At 42.4% G+C, this 19,354-nt stretch overlaps 1 protein-coding gene across 1 annotated transcript in view; it reads left to right on the forward strand.

Moving 5' to 3' along the window:
• Nucleotides 1-19,354, forward strand: part of cnksr2a (connector enhancer of kinase suppressor of Ras 2a) — a 467,989-nt gene that overhangs the window by 271,130 nt on the left and 177,505 nt on the right. The window contains exon 9 of the mRNA XM_078232430.1: nucleotides 15,771-15,917. Coding sequence (XP_078088556.1) covers nucleotides 15,771-15,917 — 147 coding nt within the window. The remainder of the gene's footprint in view (nucleotides 1-15,770; nucleotides 15,918-19,354) is intronic.

Here is a 19,354-nt window from a genome sequence, read left to right on the forward strand (position 1 = left end):
CATTCATCCTTCTAATAATGTTGATATTCATCCACAGTGTGTAGAGAATGCTTTATAAAGAAGAAATATAAGTAGGGTCATTGTCAATTTTCAAATGAAAAGCATTTCTGCACACCAAAAACCCTGCATGCCCTTTAATTTTTTGGAAAATTTGTTTAGCGTCAGGTCTAAGTTAGCTGGTGCAATAGAGACAGCTAGACCCTGGAACCTTACATTAGAATAATGATCATGTACAGAGCTGCCTATCTAGGAGAGCATCACAGTGCTTTTATGTGCGAGCTTAACGTGTGCTTTGTACCCTATAATGTCTGGAAAATCTATTGAAATTTAAGGATGAAGGATGTATCAGACAGCTCATCTTTACCTCAGATTTGGTTGCTTCTCCGTACTTCCAGAATGTGATGTGCCAAACATGGCCCATTTTGATCGATCGTGGGAGAACAAGCCTCTTCTCTTTGATATATGTGGAAAATTGTCCTCTTCTGATGTCATATTAAGCACTTGTCCTTTTCAGTTGTTTTCAAAACGGCAGCTGGAAATGGAAGTCACAGTTAGGGCCCGATTTTACCATTGCGTCGCGCCCATTTTCGGGCGCGAAAACATGGTAAAGTCGGGTGTGAGGCCATTAACACGATCCGCGCTCGTATCCGCGCAGATTGCCACTTTACCGAAACCCGGGAATGGTGGCGATTTGATTCGCGCCCAAAATGGGCGCAACGATGATTTAAATGCATTTGCATGCATTTAAATGGAATTAATGAACTGCCCACCCAACTTTATCAGCATTTCCCCCTTTACCACCGCGTTTGCCAATCCGGAACCGCTCCATAATGGACCTGCTAAATAAAAGTCTGAATCAGGCACTCCAGCTCCTGAAGAGCGCATTCAGTGCTTCCAACGGCTCCCTGACTCAGATCAGTGGTGGGGGGGAGGAGGGAGGCGGGTCAGATCATTCTCTGGTTGGGGGGGGAGGAGTGAAGTGAGGTCAGATCGTTGTCTGGTTGGGGGGGGGCAGGGGGGAGGAGGAGGCGGGTCAGATGTATCTCTGGGCGGGGGGGAGGGAGGAGCGGGGGTGAGGGCCGATAGTTGCCTGGTGGTTGGGGGGGAGGGCTGGTCGTTATCTGGTGGTGGGGGGGGAGGGCTGATCGTTGTCTGGTGTGGGGGGGAGGGCTGATTGTTGTCTAACGGGGAGGGAGGAGGTGGCGGGTCAGATGTTCCTCTGGAGAGGGGGGGTGGGAGTGAGGCCAGATCATTCTCTGGGGGGGGGGGAGTGAGGCTAGATCATTGTCTGGGGGGGGTGGGGGGGGGACTCAGGCCAGACCATTCTCTGGTGGGGTGAGTGAGGCCAGATTGTTGTCTAGGGTGGGGGGGAGGAGGGAGGCGGGTAAGATGTATCTCGGAGGGGGGGGGAGGCCCGATTGCTCACTGGTGGGGGGGGCAGATGGATCTCTGGTGGGGGGGCAGATGGACTTCTGGTGGGGGTGGCAGATGGACCTCTGGTGGGGGGGGGCAAATGGATCTCTGGTGGGGGTGGCAGGGGGGTCCGCTGCCACTCTGCGGGCGGTCGGTGGGGAGGGGAGAAGGGGTGGCGATCGGCCTGGGTAGTGAGGGGGGTGGATAAGGGGAACAATGATGTCTGTGGGGGCCATCGCTCCTGCTTTTCACTCGCGGGCCACTTTCTCCACTTTCTGCGGCCTAGGAGCGATCTGACACGGGCGTGCTTTTTCCATTTTTTTTCTAACTGCGCATGCGCAGTTCAGAGCTCCAATCGTTTTGGGCGCGCTAAGCCCCGCCCACAGTGTATATGGGACTGGAGATGTTTTTTTCAGGCTGAGTGCGTATGGGGGACTGAAAGCAGATTTCTAAGTCAGATCTGCATTACGCCCAGATTCAGCACTTAGAATGAAAATGGTAAAATCGGGCCCTTAAAGTCTAGATATTGCAACTAATTGATAAGTTGGCCCTTTACTTCTGGGACTTATCTGCAAAGGCTTGGTTGGAAGAATCAAAATATAAATAAACTTGAGCAATCTCTGGTCCCTATATTTCAAGAGAAGAAAACTGCTTATAATTGGGTGCAAAGCAGCACAGAATTGGCTCACTCATTCAGAAGCCAGAGGATGATTGGTGCGGGAATTGAAAAATCTGCATTCATACAGTGAAAGCTGTTTTCCTGAAGTTGAGTTCACGCACACTCTTATAACAGGCAAGAGAATTTCCCTCTGTGATACCTGTTCAGGGAATGGTGGTTTTACAGAGAGCCAAAAATAGAAAAATGTTCTATTGCCGAGCACTGACATTACATGCTTTGAGGAGAACATCAATTCACAAAAGAATAAAATCCTCTTTAAAACATTGAGTAGCTCATGAATTTGATGTGAGAGTGTTTTGGTGTGCTTGAAACTGATGCAGCATAAAACTTTATGTATCTCCTTGGCATCATCTCTGCTGGAACACACAGCTCGAGTTCATATTTTGGGGATAACAGCCTGGTGCTTGGCACTTCTTAAGCACATTTCTTGAATGTTACATTCAATACCCAAAGCAGTGAGTTTTCTTGGCAGGGCCATTTTATAGAGAAAGCTAACATGAAAAATGCTCCTGGTGCTATTGATGAGTTGCTTAATTGCTCCACAGATTTATTTCACATTTCTTTTAAAAATGAATAGCGAGATATAAAAGCAAGTAAGGTGATCTGTTATAACAGTGATCAGAGATATTGTACTTTGAAGAGGTAATATTTTACTTTGAGTGGGAACAATGCATAGATACAACAACAAATGAATCATGCCTTGCTGAGGAAAGAAATGGCGCAACTAGCCCCAGATTAAATAGTATTTAAAGCTAATCTGCCTTGGATCACATTATTCCTGTTGACATTACAAATTATCATGTTTGTAACTGGTTGCAAAGCAATATTAAATTGTCAAATATCCATACATTTGTAAAATGCAGTTTGTTCTTCACTTTAAGAATACAAACACTTTTATATTTAACATTTACTGTTCTTTTATCTCTTTTTCAATTGCAGCCTTCTGGAGTTGGCTGATGTGATCTGTTAGAGAAATTGACCTGTTAGAGGAGTTGGTTGATGTGATGTGTTAGAGGAGTTGGCATCGCAGTAGCTCTGAGAGGTCATGATTTTTAGGCTGTATGGCAGGGTGGCAGGCAGGGTGCTGGGGGAAGGTTGGGCATTGGCAAAATAATGGAGTACTGGGGCATGGAAGCAACAGAGTTTCAACTGAGTGGGGTTGCTTTTTCATGTCATTGAGGTAATCTGAAAACATTTGACAATCAAGAGGTTGTTTTTGAAGTTCTGTCCTTGTTATTATCAGCAAATAAAAACAGCTAATTTGCAAATGAGAAGATCCCACGAACAGTGAATGAATGGTGAAATAATGAATTTTTGGTGGTGTTGGTTCAGAGATTAATGTTTGCCAGGACACATGAACTCCCTGTTCATCTTTGTACAGCACCACGGGATCTGAGAGTACTGATGTTTCAACTGAAAGATGGCACCTTCAATAATGCTGGACCCCTTTAGTATACTAGGATAACAATTTAAATTTTATATTATTCAGTCTGTAATGACACATGATTAAAGCCTGAAATATTGGCATCCCTCCATTGTCTTAACAAACAGATCCTTACCATCTCCCACCCCCACCATTGTACCTCAATTTTTATTGGAGCCCCCCGTAGTCTCATCATCTTCCATCACCTCTTCCCCTCTTCATGCCACCCACCCCTTATCTCTCTCTTTCTATTCCAATCCAAAATCTCTCGTACTCCATTTTTCTCCCTCATCCCTACCCTTCCCTAAAGTCAATTTCTCCTACCCTCAATCATTCTGTCTCCTATTATCCTCCACTTCTCAACACATTCCATCTCTCCATCCACCCACTCCATTCCATCCTGTCTTGTACCCAGTCCCATCCTCTTCCCCCTCCTGTGAAACCTCATTACTTCCCAGTCCTTCCATTGACCTTCACTCTGGCATTCACTTTTCTAGTGCTTCTCCTCTCACTTCTGTGCAGCTGTTCTTTATCCTCCTCTATTATCCACTGTTCCCACCTTTTCCTTTCACTCTACTCTCGTATTGCCTTATCTCTTCCCTCCAGCCCTTTCCTCTTCTCTCCTTGCTCTATCTCTACTCTCCCCTTATTCCCTTTCCCTTCTTTTTCATCCTTTTCTCTTTTGTCTCCACCCCTTTTCCCTTCTCCCCTCGTCTGTTTTATTAAGCAAATTGGCTCAACTAACCCTCACAGATGAACCACCAAGTGCACAAGAAATACAGCAACAGCAACAAAGGAATACAGTACCTAAAAATCATAGAAGAAATCATAGAAACCCTACAGTACAGAAAGAGGCCATTCGGCCCATTGTGTCTGCACCGACCACAATCCCACCCAGGCCCTACCCCCATATCCCTACATATTTTACCCACCAATCCCTCTAACCAACTCACCTCAGGACACTAAGGGGTAATTTAGCATGGCCAATCAACCTAACCCGCACGTCTTTGGACTGTGGGAGGAAACCGGAGCACCCGGAGGAAACCCACGCAGACACGAGGAGAATGTGCAAACTCCACACAGACAGTGACCCAAGCCGGGAATCGAACCCAGGTCCCTGGAGCTGTGAAGCAGCAGTGCTAACCACTGTGCTACCGTGCCGCCCATGAGAAGACCACTGTGCTACCGTGCCGCCCATGAGAAGACATGGAGCAAGGAAGTATGGAATAGTTGTTTGGATTATTAAACCTATTATTTGTACTGAACATATACATTCCAGTCTATCCCAGAGAAGTTGTGTAAAATTGTCCCTATCACCAGAGATAAATTGATGTAACTTACATGTGGTACGATGCACTAGGAAAGCCCCATTTATCTCAGAGAATATAAAGTAAGCGTCAACCACAAAATTGCAAAATGAAAATATATTCAGCTGGTATTTTAAGAAAATAATATAAAATTGGGAATATTTTGTACCATTTTGGTGTCCATTTTGTATACATCACTGAATCGTGTCTGTGATGCACATCAATTTGGACACGAGGCTCGAAGCTTCAGTAAAAGAAGGCTTTTATTAACTAACAATGAAGCTATCAGAACTTTAACACACTATCCCAGACTGAAGGGGTCCCGTCCGAGCAGGGACTCTTATACCTCTCCCAGGAGGCGGAGCCCGACTGGGATGTGCCACAACAGTAACAAAGACAGGTGTAACAACCCCACCCTAACCCAACAGCAACAGTAGTACAATCCCACAGTAACCTATATACATCTCTGTAGTACTGGCCAGCCCTGGCTCAGTACTATCCAGTGGGGACCAACGATGGTTCACCACAGTCTGGTCGATGATTCAAACTCACTTTATATAAGCCGCAACGTAAGTATTTCTTTCATCATTGTCTAACATTGCTATTTGATAGAGTATTACTTGTTATGGTCGCTGCTTCATTTTCTTACTGGAGAAACATATTTCCATAAACAGTGGGAGAGGTTCCCTTGCTGCATTTAAAATACTCAAACTTTCGGTCCTGGATGCACTGCCCAGCTGTTGAATGTGCCGGTGAGTGGAGATTGCATTGTTGGGAGGTAACACCAGGTTCTTATTGTAATCTAGAGGTGACATAAGCTCCACTCAACAATACTTGAAGTCTGCCAGATCAGTACAGTAATGTACCAGCGCAGCAAATGCCAGTGTTAAATCACAAGAGATGTGTGCTCCCAGGTCTGTCATTGTGCCACTATGAATGGCAATTTTTGTGTGTAAGCAAGCCAGTAACAACAGGTGTATTCACTAGCAGCATTTGTCAAAATGATTGACTGCATCAAGATAAAGAAATAATTCCATATTCAAGGGACAGTACAGTGCAGATTTGATCTTTGGTATTCAATTTGGATTTCCTTTATGTGATTTGAGCATTACCATCCCTGATTTCCCTTAAAGTTGATGGTGAGCTACCTTCTTGAACTGCGGCAGTCAATGTGGAGTAGATATATTCGCAGTGCTGCTAGGGAGTAAGTTCCAGCATTTTGATCCAGTGACAGTGAAGGAATGGCAAAGGTCAGGCTGATGTGTGGCTTGGAGAGTAACTTGCAGGTAGTGGTGTTCTCTCACTGCCCGCTGTTCTAGTTCTTCTAGGTTATAGGGGTCATAGTTTTGGAAGGTGTTGCTGAAGAAACCTTGATAAGTTGTGGTAATGCTGCTGCAGATGATACACGCTGCTGCCACATTGTGCCAGTTGTGGAAGGAGTGAATGTTTAACCTGATGGTTGAGGTGGTGGATCAAGCGGTCTGCTTTGCCCTGAATGGTGTTAGGATTCTTGAGTGTTGTTGGAACTGCACTCATCCAGGCATGTGCAGGGTATTCCATCACACTCCTGACTTGTATCTTATAGATGATGGACAGGGGAAATAGGAGGTGAGTCAGTCACCATAGAAATCCTAGTCGCTGACCTGCTCTTGTAGCTGTAGTATTTTTGTGTTTGTTTTGCTTAAGTTTTGTCAATGGTGACGCCAAAATGTTAATGGGGCAGCCAAAAGTATTCTACTGGCATTTATGTAGTAAAGGAGTAGTGAGAGGAGAGGTGGGAGCAATTCAGAATGAAAAGGCATCAATGCTTGGAGACAAAGAATAGGCTAAATTACTAAATGAGTACTTTGCATCTGTGTTTTGCAAGGAATAAAATTCTGCCGCAGTCACAGTGAAAGAGGAGGTAGTTAAGATATTAAATGAGCTTAAAAAATGATAAGGCAAAGGTATTGGCTGTACTTAAGTTGATAAATCACTCGGACCAGTAGGGATGCATCTGAGGTATTGACCATAATCTCCTGAGATGGAGAGGGTGATATTAGAAGACTAGAGAATTCAGTTCAGTTCAGAAAGGGTGAAAGGATAAACCCAGCAACAACAAGCTGGTCAATTTAACCTCGGTGATGGGAAAGTTTGCAGAAATGATATTCAGGGACAAAATTAAATGTCACTTAAACAAATCTGGATTAATTAAGGAAAACCAACATTGAGTTATTAAAGATAAATTGTGTTTGATGACCTTGATTTAGCTTTTGGATGAATTAACATGGAGGGTTGTTGAGAGTAATACAATGAATCCTTATAAAATACTGGTTCAAGCTCAACAGGAGCCAATTCGGGACACTACACTTGAGGAATCTTATGAAGCTAGGGTTGTTCTCTTTTGAGAAGAGAAGGTTGAGGTATTGATAGAGATGTTCAAACTCCTGAGGGTTTGAGACAGGGTGAATAGGGAGAAACTGTTCACATTGGTGGAAGTATCAAGATTGAGAAGACACCAATTTAAGGTGATTGGTGAAGGAACTAATAGCAACATGAGGAAAAATGTTGTATGTAGTCCAAAGATGTGCGGGTTAGGTTGATTGGCCAGGTTAAAAATTGCCCCTTAGAGTCCTGGGATGCGCAGGTTAGAGGGATTAGCGGGTAAATATGTGGGGGTAGGGCCTGGGTGGGATTGTGGTCGGTGCAGACTCGATGGGCCGAATGGCCTCCTTCTGCACTGTCGGATTTCTATGATTTCTATGATTTCTAGTGAGTTGTGAGAATCTGGAGTGCACTGCCTGAGAGTGTGGTGGAGGCTGATTATTTGGGTCTTTCAAAAGGGAACTGGATAAACCCTTAAAAACACTATTTATATGGCTATGGGGAAAGTGAGAAGGAGTGGGACTAGCTGTCCTGCAGAGAGCCAGTACATGCACAATGGGTTGAATGTGTACACAATGGGTACTTTTGTACCGTAACCGTACCATAGTTCTGTCAATTCACCGATGGTAATGCTGTTGAATATTAAGGGGAGAAGGTTAGATTCTACCGTGTTGGAGATCAGGGGTACGTAATAGTGTAATGGTAATGTCACCAGATGAGTAATCCAGAAGCCCAGGCTAAAGCCTTACGTATGCAGATTCGAATCCCACTATGGCAGCTGGTGGAATTTAAGTTCAATTAACAAATCTGGAATTAAAAAAGCTAGTCAACCCACTGTCATAAAAATCCATCTGGTTCACTAATGTCCTGGTCTGGTGTACACGTGACTCCAGACACACAGCCATGTGGTTGACTATTAAATGCTTCTGAAATGGCCCACTGAGCAAACCACTCAGTATTATCAAACTGTTCCAAAGCCTTAAGAAAGGAATGAAATCGGGGATCACCCAGCATCGACCTAGGCACCAGAAATGACAACAGCAAAGCCAGCCCTGTTAACCCTGCAAAGACTTCCTTACTAACATCTGGGGACTTGTGCCAAAATCAGGAGAGTTGTCCCACAGACCAGTCAAGCATCAGCCTGACATTTTCATACTCTGAGTCATACCTGACAATATCCCAGATACCACCATCACAATTCGTCAGACAGGACATACCCACCAGAGGTGGCAGAACAATATAGTCAGGGTGTGGTTGCCCTGGGAGTTCTCAACATTGACTCTGGACCCATGAAGTCTCGTGGCATCTGGTGAAACATGGGCAAGGAAACTTGCTGGTTACCACCTACTGTGCACCTCACCCCTGCCCCCTCAGTTAATCTTTAATGTTGTATATCACTTGGAGTAAACACTGAGGATGGCTAGGGCACAGAATGTACTCTGGGTGGGGGACTTCAATGTCTATCATCAAGAGCGTCTGCTGATCGAGTGGCCAAGTCCTAAAGGACAAAACTGCTAGACTGAGTCTACGACAAGTGTTGAGGCAACCAACAAGAGGGAAAAACCCACGTTACCTCGCCCTCACAATGTCAGATGTATCTGCCCATGACAGTATTGATAGGAGTGACTACTAGGTAGTCCTTGTGGAGACAAAATCCTGTCTTCACATTGGGGATCGCCTGTATTGTGTTTTGTGGCACTATAGCCATGCTAAATGGCATAGATTTAACTGGGCATCTATGAAGCTCTGTGGTCGTCAACAGCAGCAAAACAGCAGGATACAACCACAATCTGTAAATTCATAGCCCACATATCCCTACTCTATCATTGTCATCAAGCTGGGGTTTCAACCCGATTTAATGAAGAGTGCAGGAGAGCATGCCAGGAGCAACACCAGGCATACCTTAAAATGAGATAGCAACTGGTGAAACTACAAGATAGGACCATTCGCGTGCCAAACAGTGAAAAGAATGCAGTAGACCGAGCCAAGCAATCAGACAACCAACAGATCAGGCACATTTACAGTCCTGTGAATTGTGGTGGACAATTAAACAACTAAACTGGAGAAGGAGGTTCTACAAATAGGCAGTTTATTTCTGAACCTTCATTTTGGATTTCCACATCTGAGTTGTAGCGTTTGGGATGTTGTGTGGTATACATTTATTAAAGTGATGCGCGACAATCAAGCATGAGGTACAAGGCTTCAGCGATTGAAGGCTTTTATTGACAAACAATGGAACTATCTAACACGAGTACACCAATCCAGACTGGAGGGGTCCCGCCTGAGCAGAGGGTCTTATACCTCTCCCCAGGAGGCGGGGCCCGACCGGGATGTGCCATAACAACATCCACCACAGGTATATTAATCCCACAGTGTAAACACCCTAACCCAACAACATTATAACAACCCCCACAGTGGCAACACCCTAACCCAACAGTAACATTGGAATAACCCCACAGTGGTAACCAACGATGGTTCACCACATAAAGTGACAACAGTTATTTTCTCTGGGTAATATTGCTGGATTTTTAGCAATAAAATCTATAAGGGAACTGTTGCCCAGGAGGTGTGTTTTTACAAAGTGGGTTTTTTGTGGGTTATTCAATACGACTGTTTCAACTTTGATCTTATGTGCTTAATTTTTTTTATTAGTAAATCATTTAATTTTTGAAATCCTAATAGTGTGACTGGAGTTTTATGCTTTTGGGGTCAGTATCTCATCCTCCTCATTTTCAAAATACAATAAAAAGGTAGGCAGGTTTCTCTCTATGATCTGACTTGCTCAGCAAATAATATCTGCAATGGTTGTCACAATTGTTTGTTTATAAAGTTCCAAACAGTGAGAACATGGGTGAACAAGTTTGTTGACAAATTTCAAAGGCACATAGCAAACATAGAGAAATAATATGAGGAGATTTTAATTTATCCTAATGTAGACCTGAAAAGTAATTTATTTTCATGAAATCTTTAGTTGCCTGTTACATTTATAATGTTGTTGTGTTTTCTGCCATGAAGACAGGTACAAGTTATCTGCTCAGTCCCTTCTATTTCATTATTCCCCCAGAATCTACCTGTGAGAACCACATTTACTTTGCTAATCTCTGTAACATACCTGTATAGATTTTCCAATCTGTTTTTATGTCTCCAGCTAGTTTACTGTCATATCCTGTTCTTTATTTGTTATCCTTTGCTCAGTTATAAAAACCTCCCATCCTCAGGCTTATTTTTCTTCTGGGGGGTTTGAATCTTTGGAATTCTCTACCCCAGAGGATTCTCAGTGCTCCATTGATCAGTATAATCGAGGCTGAGATGGACAGATTTTTGTAGAAATATTGGGCTAAATTTAATGGCCGCGGCAGTGGCCCTGCCCACTGGCAGGAGAATCTGTGACAACCTCAGTGTCCTTTCCGGGAGCTTCAATAATGGGATTAAATCCGAGTCAGGTTGAGTTTCCCAGTCTCTCTTGGGATGAGGATCCCATCCCCAAGGGCTGCTGATTAGTCAGAGGACCACTGGGAGTGATGGTCACTGCTGCGACTGCAGCAGGTCTGTGCTGATAAGTAACTTTGGAGGCCTAGAACTCGAGTAATTGGGATGGCCTCATTATTTGCCAGCCAGGGAAGCTCCAGTGAGATGGGCATGTGGTTTGATATGGAGAGCAGTGGTGTACTTTCCCACAGGGTCCTCCATTGGGCATAAGGTGCCCACAAAGGAGTGTTTCCCTTGAGGCAGGCCTGCCCATGTATTAAGTGGCCTCATTTTGATTCCAGGTGGGAAAGCCACCCTCAACCTTCCCCACCTTTGACCTAGTTGGGGAGAGAGGAGGTAATGCGGAAGAGAGTCAAGAAGTTAGAGGACTCTCACCCCATCCAACCTATCTACCTGATTAAATGATGTCCTGCCTTCTAACCTGCTGTGGGTGATGCAGCGAGCGGGCGTTAAAGACCACCCAATAATTTAGTTCCTCACGATTCTGTTAGTACAATAATAGGTTAATGTTGACTGTCTCAATCCATGTTTTAATGACTACAATGGGTCTACGGTTATGATTACATTGCATTAACTTAAGCTTTCTTGTTGTCCCTATATTCCACAATTCATTCAGGGATGTGGCACTGAATTACATGAGGAATGTACTTAACTTTTTATTTTTTTGCTTCTGAGTGTTGTTTCTTTTAATATACTGTTCCGTACATTTGGAAAATGTCCCAGTGTTTCAATCAATATGCTTTGCAATTTAATTGTATTTCTCCCCATCTGAAATCTTCATTTCAAGGTTGACCATCAGATTAAGTTGCCACACACTGCCAACCTGCCGTCAGCGGCTAAACATTGTTTAAGCTGCTGGTTGAGCTTTGTGGAGATATCGATCTTAATTGGTCTCAGTCGGAGAAAATATCAGCAATCATAGACTAATATCAGTGGCAGCTTTGGGGACTTGTTGTCCTCTTAACTGAAGGAACTACCATGGCAGATGGGTTCTTACAGGGGGTGGGGGCAAAGGGAGGATGGATGTGAAGGCACTGGAGAGAGTCCAGAGACGATTTTCACAAATGGTTCCAAGGATGAAGATAAATGAAAGATTCAGTTATGAAGATAGATTGGACAAGTTAAGACTGTTTTCCTTGAAGAAGAGGAGGCTGAGAAGGGATGTGATGGATGTATTCAAAATCATGAGGGGTCTGGACAGAGTAGATAGGGAGAAACCTTAAAAACACATGAAAGGATCAAGAATGAGAGGGCACAGATGCAAAGTAATTGGCAAAAGCGATAAGGGAAAAAACATTTTTTTACAGAGCGAGTGATTAAGATTTGGAATGCACTGCCTGTGTGTGGTGGAGGCAGGTTCAATAGAGGTATTCAAAAGGGAATTTGACTGTTATTAGTAAAGGAAGAAGGTGCAGGGTTACGGGGAGAAGACAAGAGAATGGCAGTAAGTGAAATGCTCATTCGGAGAGCCGGTGCAGACATGACGGGCTGAATGGTCTCTTTCTGCACTGTAACAATTTTGTGATTAATCAGATGCATTATAAAGCAATCCTTCAGATTATGATCAAAGAAATCAAATAGTGTGACTCATTTGCCTCTGATATACTACCAATCATAATGATTGTCTCCACACCTCCAGTTGTAACCATTTTATTTTTGGATATAAATAATTTAATGTTTTTTTTTCACGATCAGCAATATTTAATTTGTGCAGCATATCACATAACTTCTGTACCTATTAACAATAATAATTTTCACATTTTCTCTGGTTTGGTAAAGTAAAAAGAATTGAAATTTGAGTTGGAATTTAAAAGGAAATAGAATGTAATGATTGCTTCCCATCAGAACTGGAAAACTTCAGAAATCTAGTGGAACAAGTACTGCAGATGCTGGAAATCTGAAATAAAAACAAAAATATGTTGCAAATACTCAGCAGGTCAGGGAGCATCTGTGGAGATAGAAATTGGAATCACTTTAGTGTACCTTTATGCACTAACTCTATAGCAAGTATATACTTCCTTCGGTACTCAGATCAAAATTCTACACTTCTGTTCCAGATGTGGCTCATCTAAAATTGCAGCTAGAATTTTTAAATCTTATACTCCAACTTCCTTGCAATAGAGACTGACAATACTATTTGCCTTTCTAATTACTTGTTGTATGTGCATGTTAACTTTCTATGTTTCACCCAAGACACCCAATCCCTTTGAACACCAACGTTTAATAGATTCTCACCATTTAAAAGAACAATTTCTACCAAGTTTTTACTTCACACTTCACCACATTATGCATCATTTACTGCATTCTTGCCCACTGACATATCCTGTCTATATCCATTTGCAGACTGTTTGGGAGAAGTTCTAACTCACTCATTGGTCATTCACTCACATGTAATTACAATTGAGCCCTTTGTGTCCTTGTCATTGCTGGCTTTCCTGCTAAGCTTTGTATCATTAACACATCTGGATATATTACACTTGGTCCCTCCATTTAAGTCATTGGTGTAGATTGTAAATAACTGAGGCCTCAGCACTGATCCTCACAATACTTTATTCATAATAGCTTTGTCAACCTGAAAATGACCTGTATATTTCTCCTCTTCATTTTCTGTCCTTGAATCAATGCTCTATCTATGCTGATATAATATCCCCAATCCCATGGTCCCTTACATTGTGTAACAACCTAACCTGTCAATGATAACATGACAATAGCTTCATCTTATGTATTTTAATAAAGTATATGTCAGCATAGGTTCATAAGGATCTTCATGTTGCGTACCCAGCGACAGATTATGACTATCTTGGGCAACACCTGTATAAATGCTATGTTTTGAATTTTTGATCATTGTAATTATAATATATTTACCTGAATTATTGCATGAGAGAGAGCCTGAATATAGGGGCAGAGGGAGCGGGGGGTAGGTGGGAGGGGTGCTGCTGATCTGTTGTCCAACTCAAATCTTCTTTGCCTTGTACAACTGAAATCGTGAGAATACTGTTTATTTCCTTTTGTTAGTTTTCTCTTGTGACCCTGTGGCTTATTACAAAATTACAGGTCACCAGTGTTCTTGGATGTTCTTCGCATTTACATTCACAGTAATTTCATCAATTTTTTTCTCTATTTACACGAACAATGTATGGTCCACAAACTGCCTTTGAATTCCACATCCATTCAATATGTTGTTTTATTTATAAATTTGAAATATTATTTTTCTCCTCAGTGGTAGGAAAATATAGACAAAATGCATTAGAAGATGAATATGTGAACATATATTGTGTAATATACATTTATATGCATAAGATGGTATTCATAGAATGATAGAATCCCTACAGTACAAGAGGAGGCCATTTGGCCTATTGAGTCTGTACCAACCACAATCCCACCCAGGCCCTATTCCCGTAACCCTCATTTACCCTGCTAATCCCCCTGACTCTAAGGGGCAATTTAGCATGGCCAATCAACCTAACCCGCACATCTTTGGAGTGTGGGAGGAAACTGGGGCACCCGGAGGAAATCCACGCAGACACGGGGAGAATGTGCAAACTCCACACAGACAGTAACCCAAGGCCGAAATTGAACCCGGGTCCCTGGCAGCAGTGTGAGGCAGCAATGCTAACCACTGTATTATCCAGGAGAAAAATTATTTTCACTTATCTTTTTCTAATAGAACAAGAAAATAATATTGCAAAGGAGGGAGCACTTGGAAATGAAATGTTTAGTACAATTGTGGTGAATGGAAAGTAGAAACAGGAAAGAAAGCGCCATTTAGCCCATCAAGCCAATTCTGTCATAAAAACAGAAATTGCTGGAAATACTCCACGGGTCAGGCAGCTTCTGTGGAGAAAAAACAGAATTAACTTTTCGGGTCATGACCTTTCATCAAAAGACAACATTCTCGTTATTTTTGTGGGAAGAGGCACAGAAGGTCAGAATTGGACAATAGGTTCACGGCACCCTTCATTCTCACTTCTCACTCTTGGGATTATTCATTTATCTTCCTACTGGTCTTTCTGTGCTCTCGCTTGTGGCCTGCTCTTTTATTCTGTCGCTGGTAACTCTTACTCTTGGGCTTACTCTTATTCTCTCACTGGTTTTGTTGTGCTCTCATTCTCGAGCCTGCGCTTTTATCTTCCCTCTCTGGTTATGCTGTACTTTGACTCTTGGGCTGAATCTTTTACCCTCTCACTGGTCTCGCTGTGCTCTCACCCTCGAGCCTGCTCTTTTGACGTCTCACTGGTCATGTTGTGCTCTCACTCTTGGGCTAACTCTTTTACCTTCTCGCTGGTTATGATGTGCTCTTGCTCTCGAGCCTGCTCTCTTATCCTCATACTGGTTGCACTGTGCTGTTGTTCTTGATCCTTTTATCCTCCTGACTGTCTCGCTGAGCTCTTGCTCCCTAGCCTGCTCTTTTAATGTCTCGCTGGCCTCACCGTGCTCTTGGTCTCAAGCCTGCTCTTCTTTCCTGTCACAAATCTTTCTGTGCTCTCGCTTTCTAGCCTGCTCTTTTATTCTCTTGCTGGCCACATGGTGCTCTCGCTCCCGGGCCTGCTGTCTTATCCTCCTGCTAGTCCTGCTCAAGCTAATTTATGAGACATGAAAACATTTATGCTCTTGCAACTTAATCTTCTGAAATATATTGATGAGGAACAGTGATGCCAAATTAAGTTCTGTGTGTGCACCTCAAAATAATGTCATACTTTTTATTTTGCAGAGACATGTTTTGTGTTGTGAAATATGTGAATGATATTACCAGTGTACAACAACCATTAAAATGCTTATTTTACAATTCCTCAGTGCTTACAATGCTCATTTAGAATGGCCAATCAGATATGAAGTGGAAATCAGCCATTCTCTGACATTGTCTTACCGTGGCATCACAAAGCAATGAGAGCCATTCCATTCTCTTTTCACATAAGAAACATTTCAGACAATGCTAATTGTTTTTATACTACCTATTTTTTATAATTTGTGTTAATGTTTGTTTGTTCCAAGTGTCATTTAGAGTAATCTATTGTGACACTAATGAGGTATTCTTTGCCTTCAATTTTGTTGTAGTTTTTTTTTATCCCTTTTTATTTTTGCTGTTGGGTTCTAGGTAGGATGGCAGTTGAAAAACTTGGTAAATGCACTTCGAGAAGATCCCAGTGGGGTCATCTTAACCTTAAAGAAACGACCTCAGAGCATGCTCACCTCTGCACCTGCTTTGCTTAAGAACATGAGATGGAAACCTCTTGCACTGCAGGTAAACTAAACTTCATTTTGCATGCAGCAGAATCCCTTTATTCGGGCACATATATTCACCATGTTACACAAGATTGCAATGTAATACTTCTTAAACTACTGCCCTAAAATGCTCATGTTGAACATGTATTGTTTCTTGTTTTGGGGATGTATTTAAATTGCAGTCAAAATCAGAATCGTCATTGGTTGATGTTCAGATGTAGCCAGCATTAGCAGTACTCACTGCCCAGTACTACATCTGCAGAAACTCCCAGGTCAATTCTGTGGTCCAGTTCTTCTGAGGTGCCATAAAATATTGCCATTGTCCAGGTAAAATAATAAGATTAGGAGCTGTCATGTTTTGTAAAATACAATATTTGCTCATTTTTCAAACTGCAGAATGTACCATCTTTGAATCATCCAATAGAAGGCTCCTGAAGTAAAGGCAAAGGAGCCCTTTGTTTACAATCAGGGTTTGTTTCCTCTAATATCCACCATGCCTCTGTATCCAGCTGGCTGTGGTTCAAGGCCCAAGCCATTACTTCTGTCTCCCCTGTTTAAGTAAATACAAGCTGTTGACCAATAATTAAGTGAGAATTTCTGAGATCTAACAAGAAATGTCCGTGCAACAAAAATTGAAACTAAAATTACGCTTGTTAGTTACTTACACAAGGATCATATCCAAAGGGCTTGTTAGTTTTATTTCCTGTTCACCTATTTGTAAGTTTCCTCTGTATATCCTGGTAAAGATAACTGAAAACTAAACCATCATTGAAGGGAAAGGTGGTGCTGGAGCCTAGACTTTACGAACTTTCGCCAGATAACCAAAACGTCATTTTAAAAGTATATTTTATATTAAAAGAAAAACCTGCGAAGTTGCACAGTAATGAAGAACCATCCTTTAAGTTTCAAAAACAGAAAAATTGTGGAAAATCTCAGCAGGTCTGACAGCACCTGTGGAGAGAGAGTAGAGCTAACGTTTTGAGTCTCGATGACCCTTTGTCAGAGCTGAGAGGAAAGAGAGTCAGCAGGTATCTATCGCTGCAACTTCAATGGCATTGTTGAACAAAAGAAGCTACAGGCATTCCAGAGCTGGTATAATTCTTTCTACTGGGTTTTAAACTCAGGCCAATTGTCCTCCCAACCCCTGGTAGCTATCGGACATGATGTGGAGATGCCGGCATTGAACTGGGATAAACACAGTAAGAAGTCTCACAACACCAGGTTAAAGTCCAACAGGTTTATTTGGTAGCAAATAAACCGACTAAATCAACCTATTTGCAACCTAAATCAACCTATTTGCTACCAAATAAACCTGTTGGACTTTAACCTGGTATTGTGAGACTTCTTACTGAGCTATCGGACAGACATTGTGAAGATCACTGCTTCAGTGCCTCTGCTTATTAAAATCTTTTCAAGATGCAAGAGCACCATGAAGGGATGCCACAAATCCAACCTGTAATTGCAGAAAGAAAACTGAAGTGCATCGTGGAATCTCAAAGTACCTTTAAGAAATGTAATGTTAAGGGAAAGATCAACATTAGAGGGGTTCAGCGATTGAATCAGGCGATGTCCTTTTTTTTAAGAAAGAGAGCAAATGGATCTTCCCTCTTGATGGCAATCTTGATGTGCGGAGTCCAACTGCTAACCCACAGTGATGTCGGTGCAACTGTTCTGGGAGCAGTCCAGTGACTTTGCTTTGACACAAATGGATTGAAGTACTTTCTGTATTCTGTTTTGGGGGAAAATTTAATACAGCAATACTGGTGTCACTGCTGAGCTGACTTTACAGAAAGCACCTTGCTGACACTAACGGAGACTGCTCGCTCGGTTGATAAAGTTTGCAATCAAATGCTGACTACTCTTGAAATAAATATACTAATCAAAACATAACTCCCTGGAATACATTAGAGCCTGAGTGCTTTCCATTGAACAGTCAGGAATTCCTTTTCTTCCTGAAGCAAAGCAGCAGTTTTGCAACTAAAGTTTAGTTGGATGAAATAAATTATCACTGTGTCAAACAAATATATGCTTTCTTTGTTTTTAGTGCTTGTTCACTATTGACTTTTTGTGTAGGAATTTAAGATTTTTGTCTTTCCACCAAACTATTGTGAATTTACTTGAGGCGCAAACATAATGCACAGAATTTTTCAGCCACTTTACCGCCGGTTTCCTCTGGCAGAGGTGGTTCACTATCAGCCGTTGGCCAGATTGTCCAGTCCCGCTGAGGTCAATGGCGATTTACATTCCACACTCGTGTTGCTATCAGGGAACCGGCAGACTTTGACAGAACTGGAAAATCCCGCCAGCAGGAAGAGCTGGAGAATTTTGCCCAATCTATGGGTGTTTATTTCTAACCACCCAGTGGAAACTGGCGATTGATTAGCACAAACAGCCACTCCCTCACCACCGACGAACAGTGGCAGCCATGTGTACCATCCACAAGTGCACTGCAGGAACTTACCAAGATTTTATTAGACAGCACTTTCCAAACCCATGACCACTCCCATCTAGAAGGACAAAAACAGCAAATAAATGGGAACATCACCACTTGCCAGTTCTTCTTCAAGCCACTCACTATCCTGACTTGGAAATATATCACCGTTCCTTCGCTGTTGCTGAGTCATAATCCTGGAATTCCCTCCCTAGCAGCAGGGTGGATATACCTCCACCACTTGGACTGCAACGGTTCAAGAAGGCAGCTCTCCACCACCTTCTGAAGGGCAATTAAGGATGGGCAATAAATGCAGGTCGAACCAGCAAAGCCTACATCCCTTGAATGAATAAAACAAAATAGAAATGGCAACTCTTGTTGGACGTATTCTTAAACATGCTGGAGTGGAGTTTCTGCTTCAATCACAATCTTGACACAAATTTTACTCACAATTCTGCTAATTCTTGGACGGGATTTTTTTAATTTTCTTGCGCTCACACTTGATATCTATCGCTGAATGTAAAACCTGTCATGAACCAGTGCAATCGCCTAGGGTTTCAGAAAATAATTTTTGTTCTAAATATTTGCATGAAGAAATATTAATGTATTTCAGTGGGGTCACCGGGTGCACTTTTATTACTAGATCTGAAAATCGATTTATCACAAAAATAAGCATTTTAATCAGATTCGCTCACCTGATTATAAGCAACTGAAAATGACTTTTTAAAAAAATTACTTTCATTGGTGAGCAGTAATCAGTTACTTAGTAAATTATTTTTTAAAAAGCTTTTGAAAGGTGTCTATTAGTTCCCTTGTACTTACAAGTGTTTTAATTCTAAGAGCCTTCTTGAAGGGCTGCAGACTGTCTTAAATAGTCTAAACTTGTTATAGTGGCCGAAATTCTCTGACCTCACTGCAGCTGGGGTTCTCCAGTGCTGCTGCAGTGAATGGAGATTTGGCTGAGCGCCAAATTCTCCATTCTCTCAAGACTGGAGAATTCCAGCTCGTGATTACGTCCACCAGGG

The sequence above is a fragment of the Mustelus asterias genome, chromosome 17, assembly GCF_964213995.1.
Source record: "Mustelus asterias chromosome 17, sMusAst1.hap1.1, whole genome shotgun sequence".
In the NCBI taxonomy this organism is placed as follows: Eukaryota; Metazoa; Chordata; class Chondrichthyes; order Carcharhiniformes; family Triakidae; genus Mustelus; species Mustelus asterias.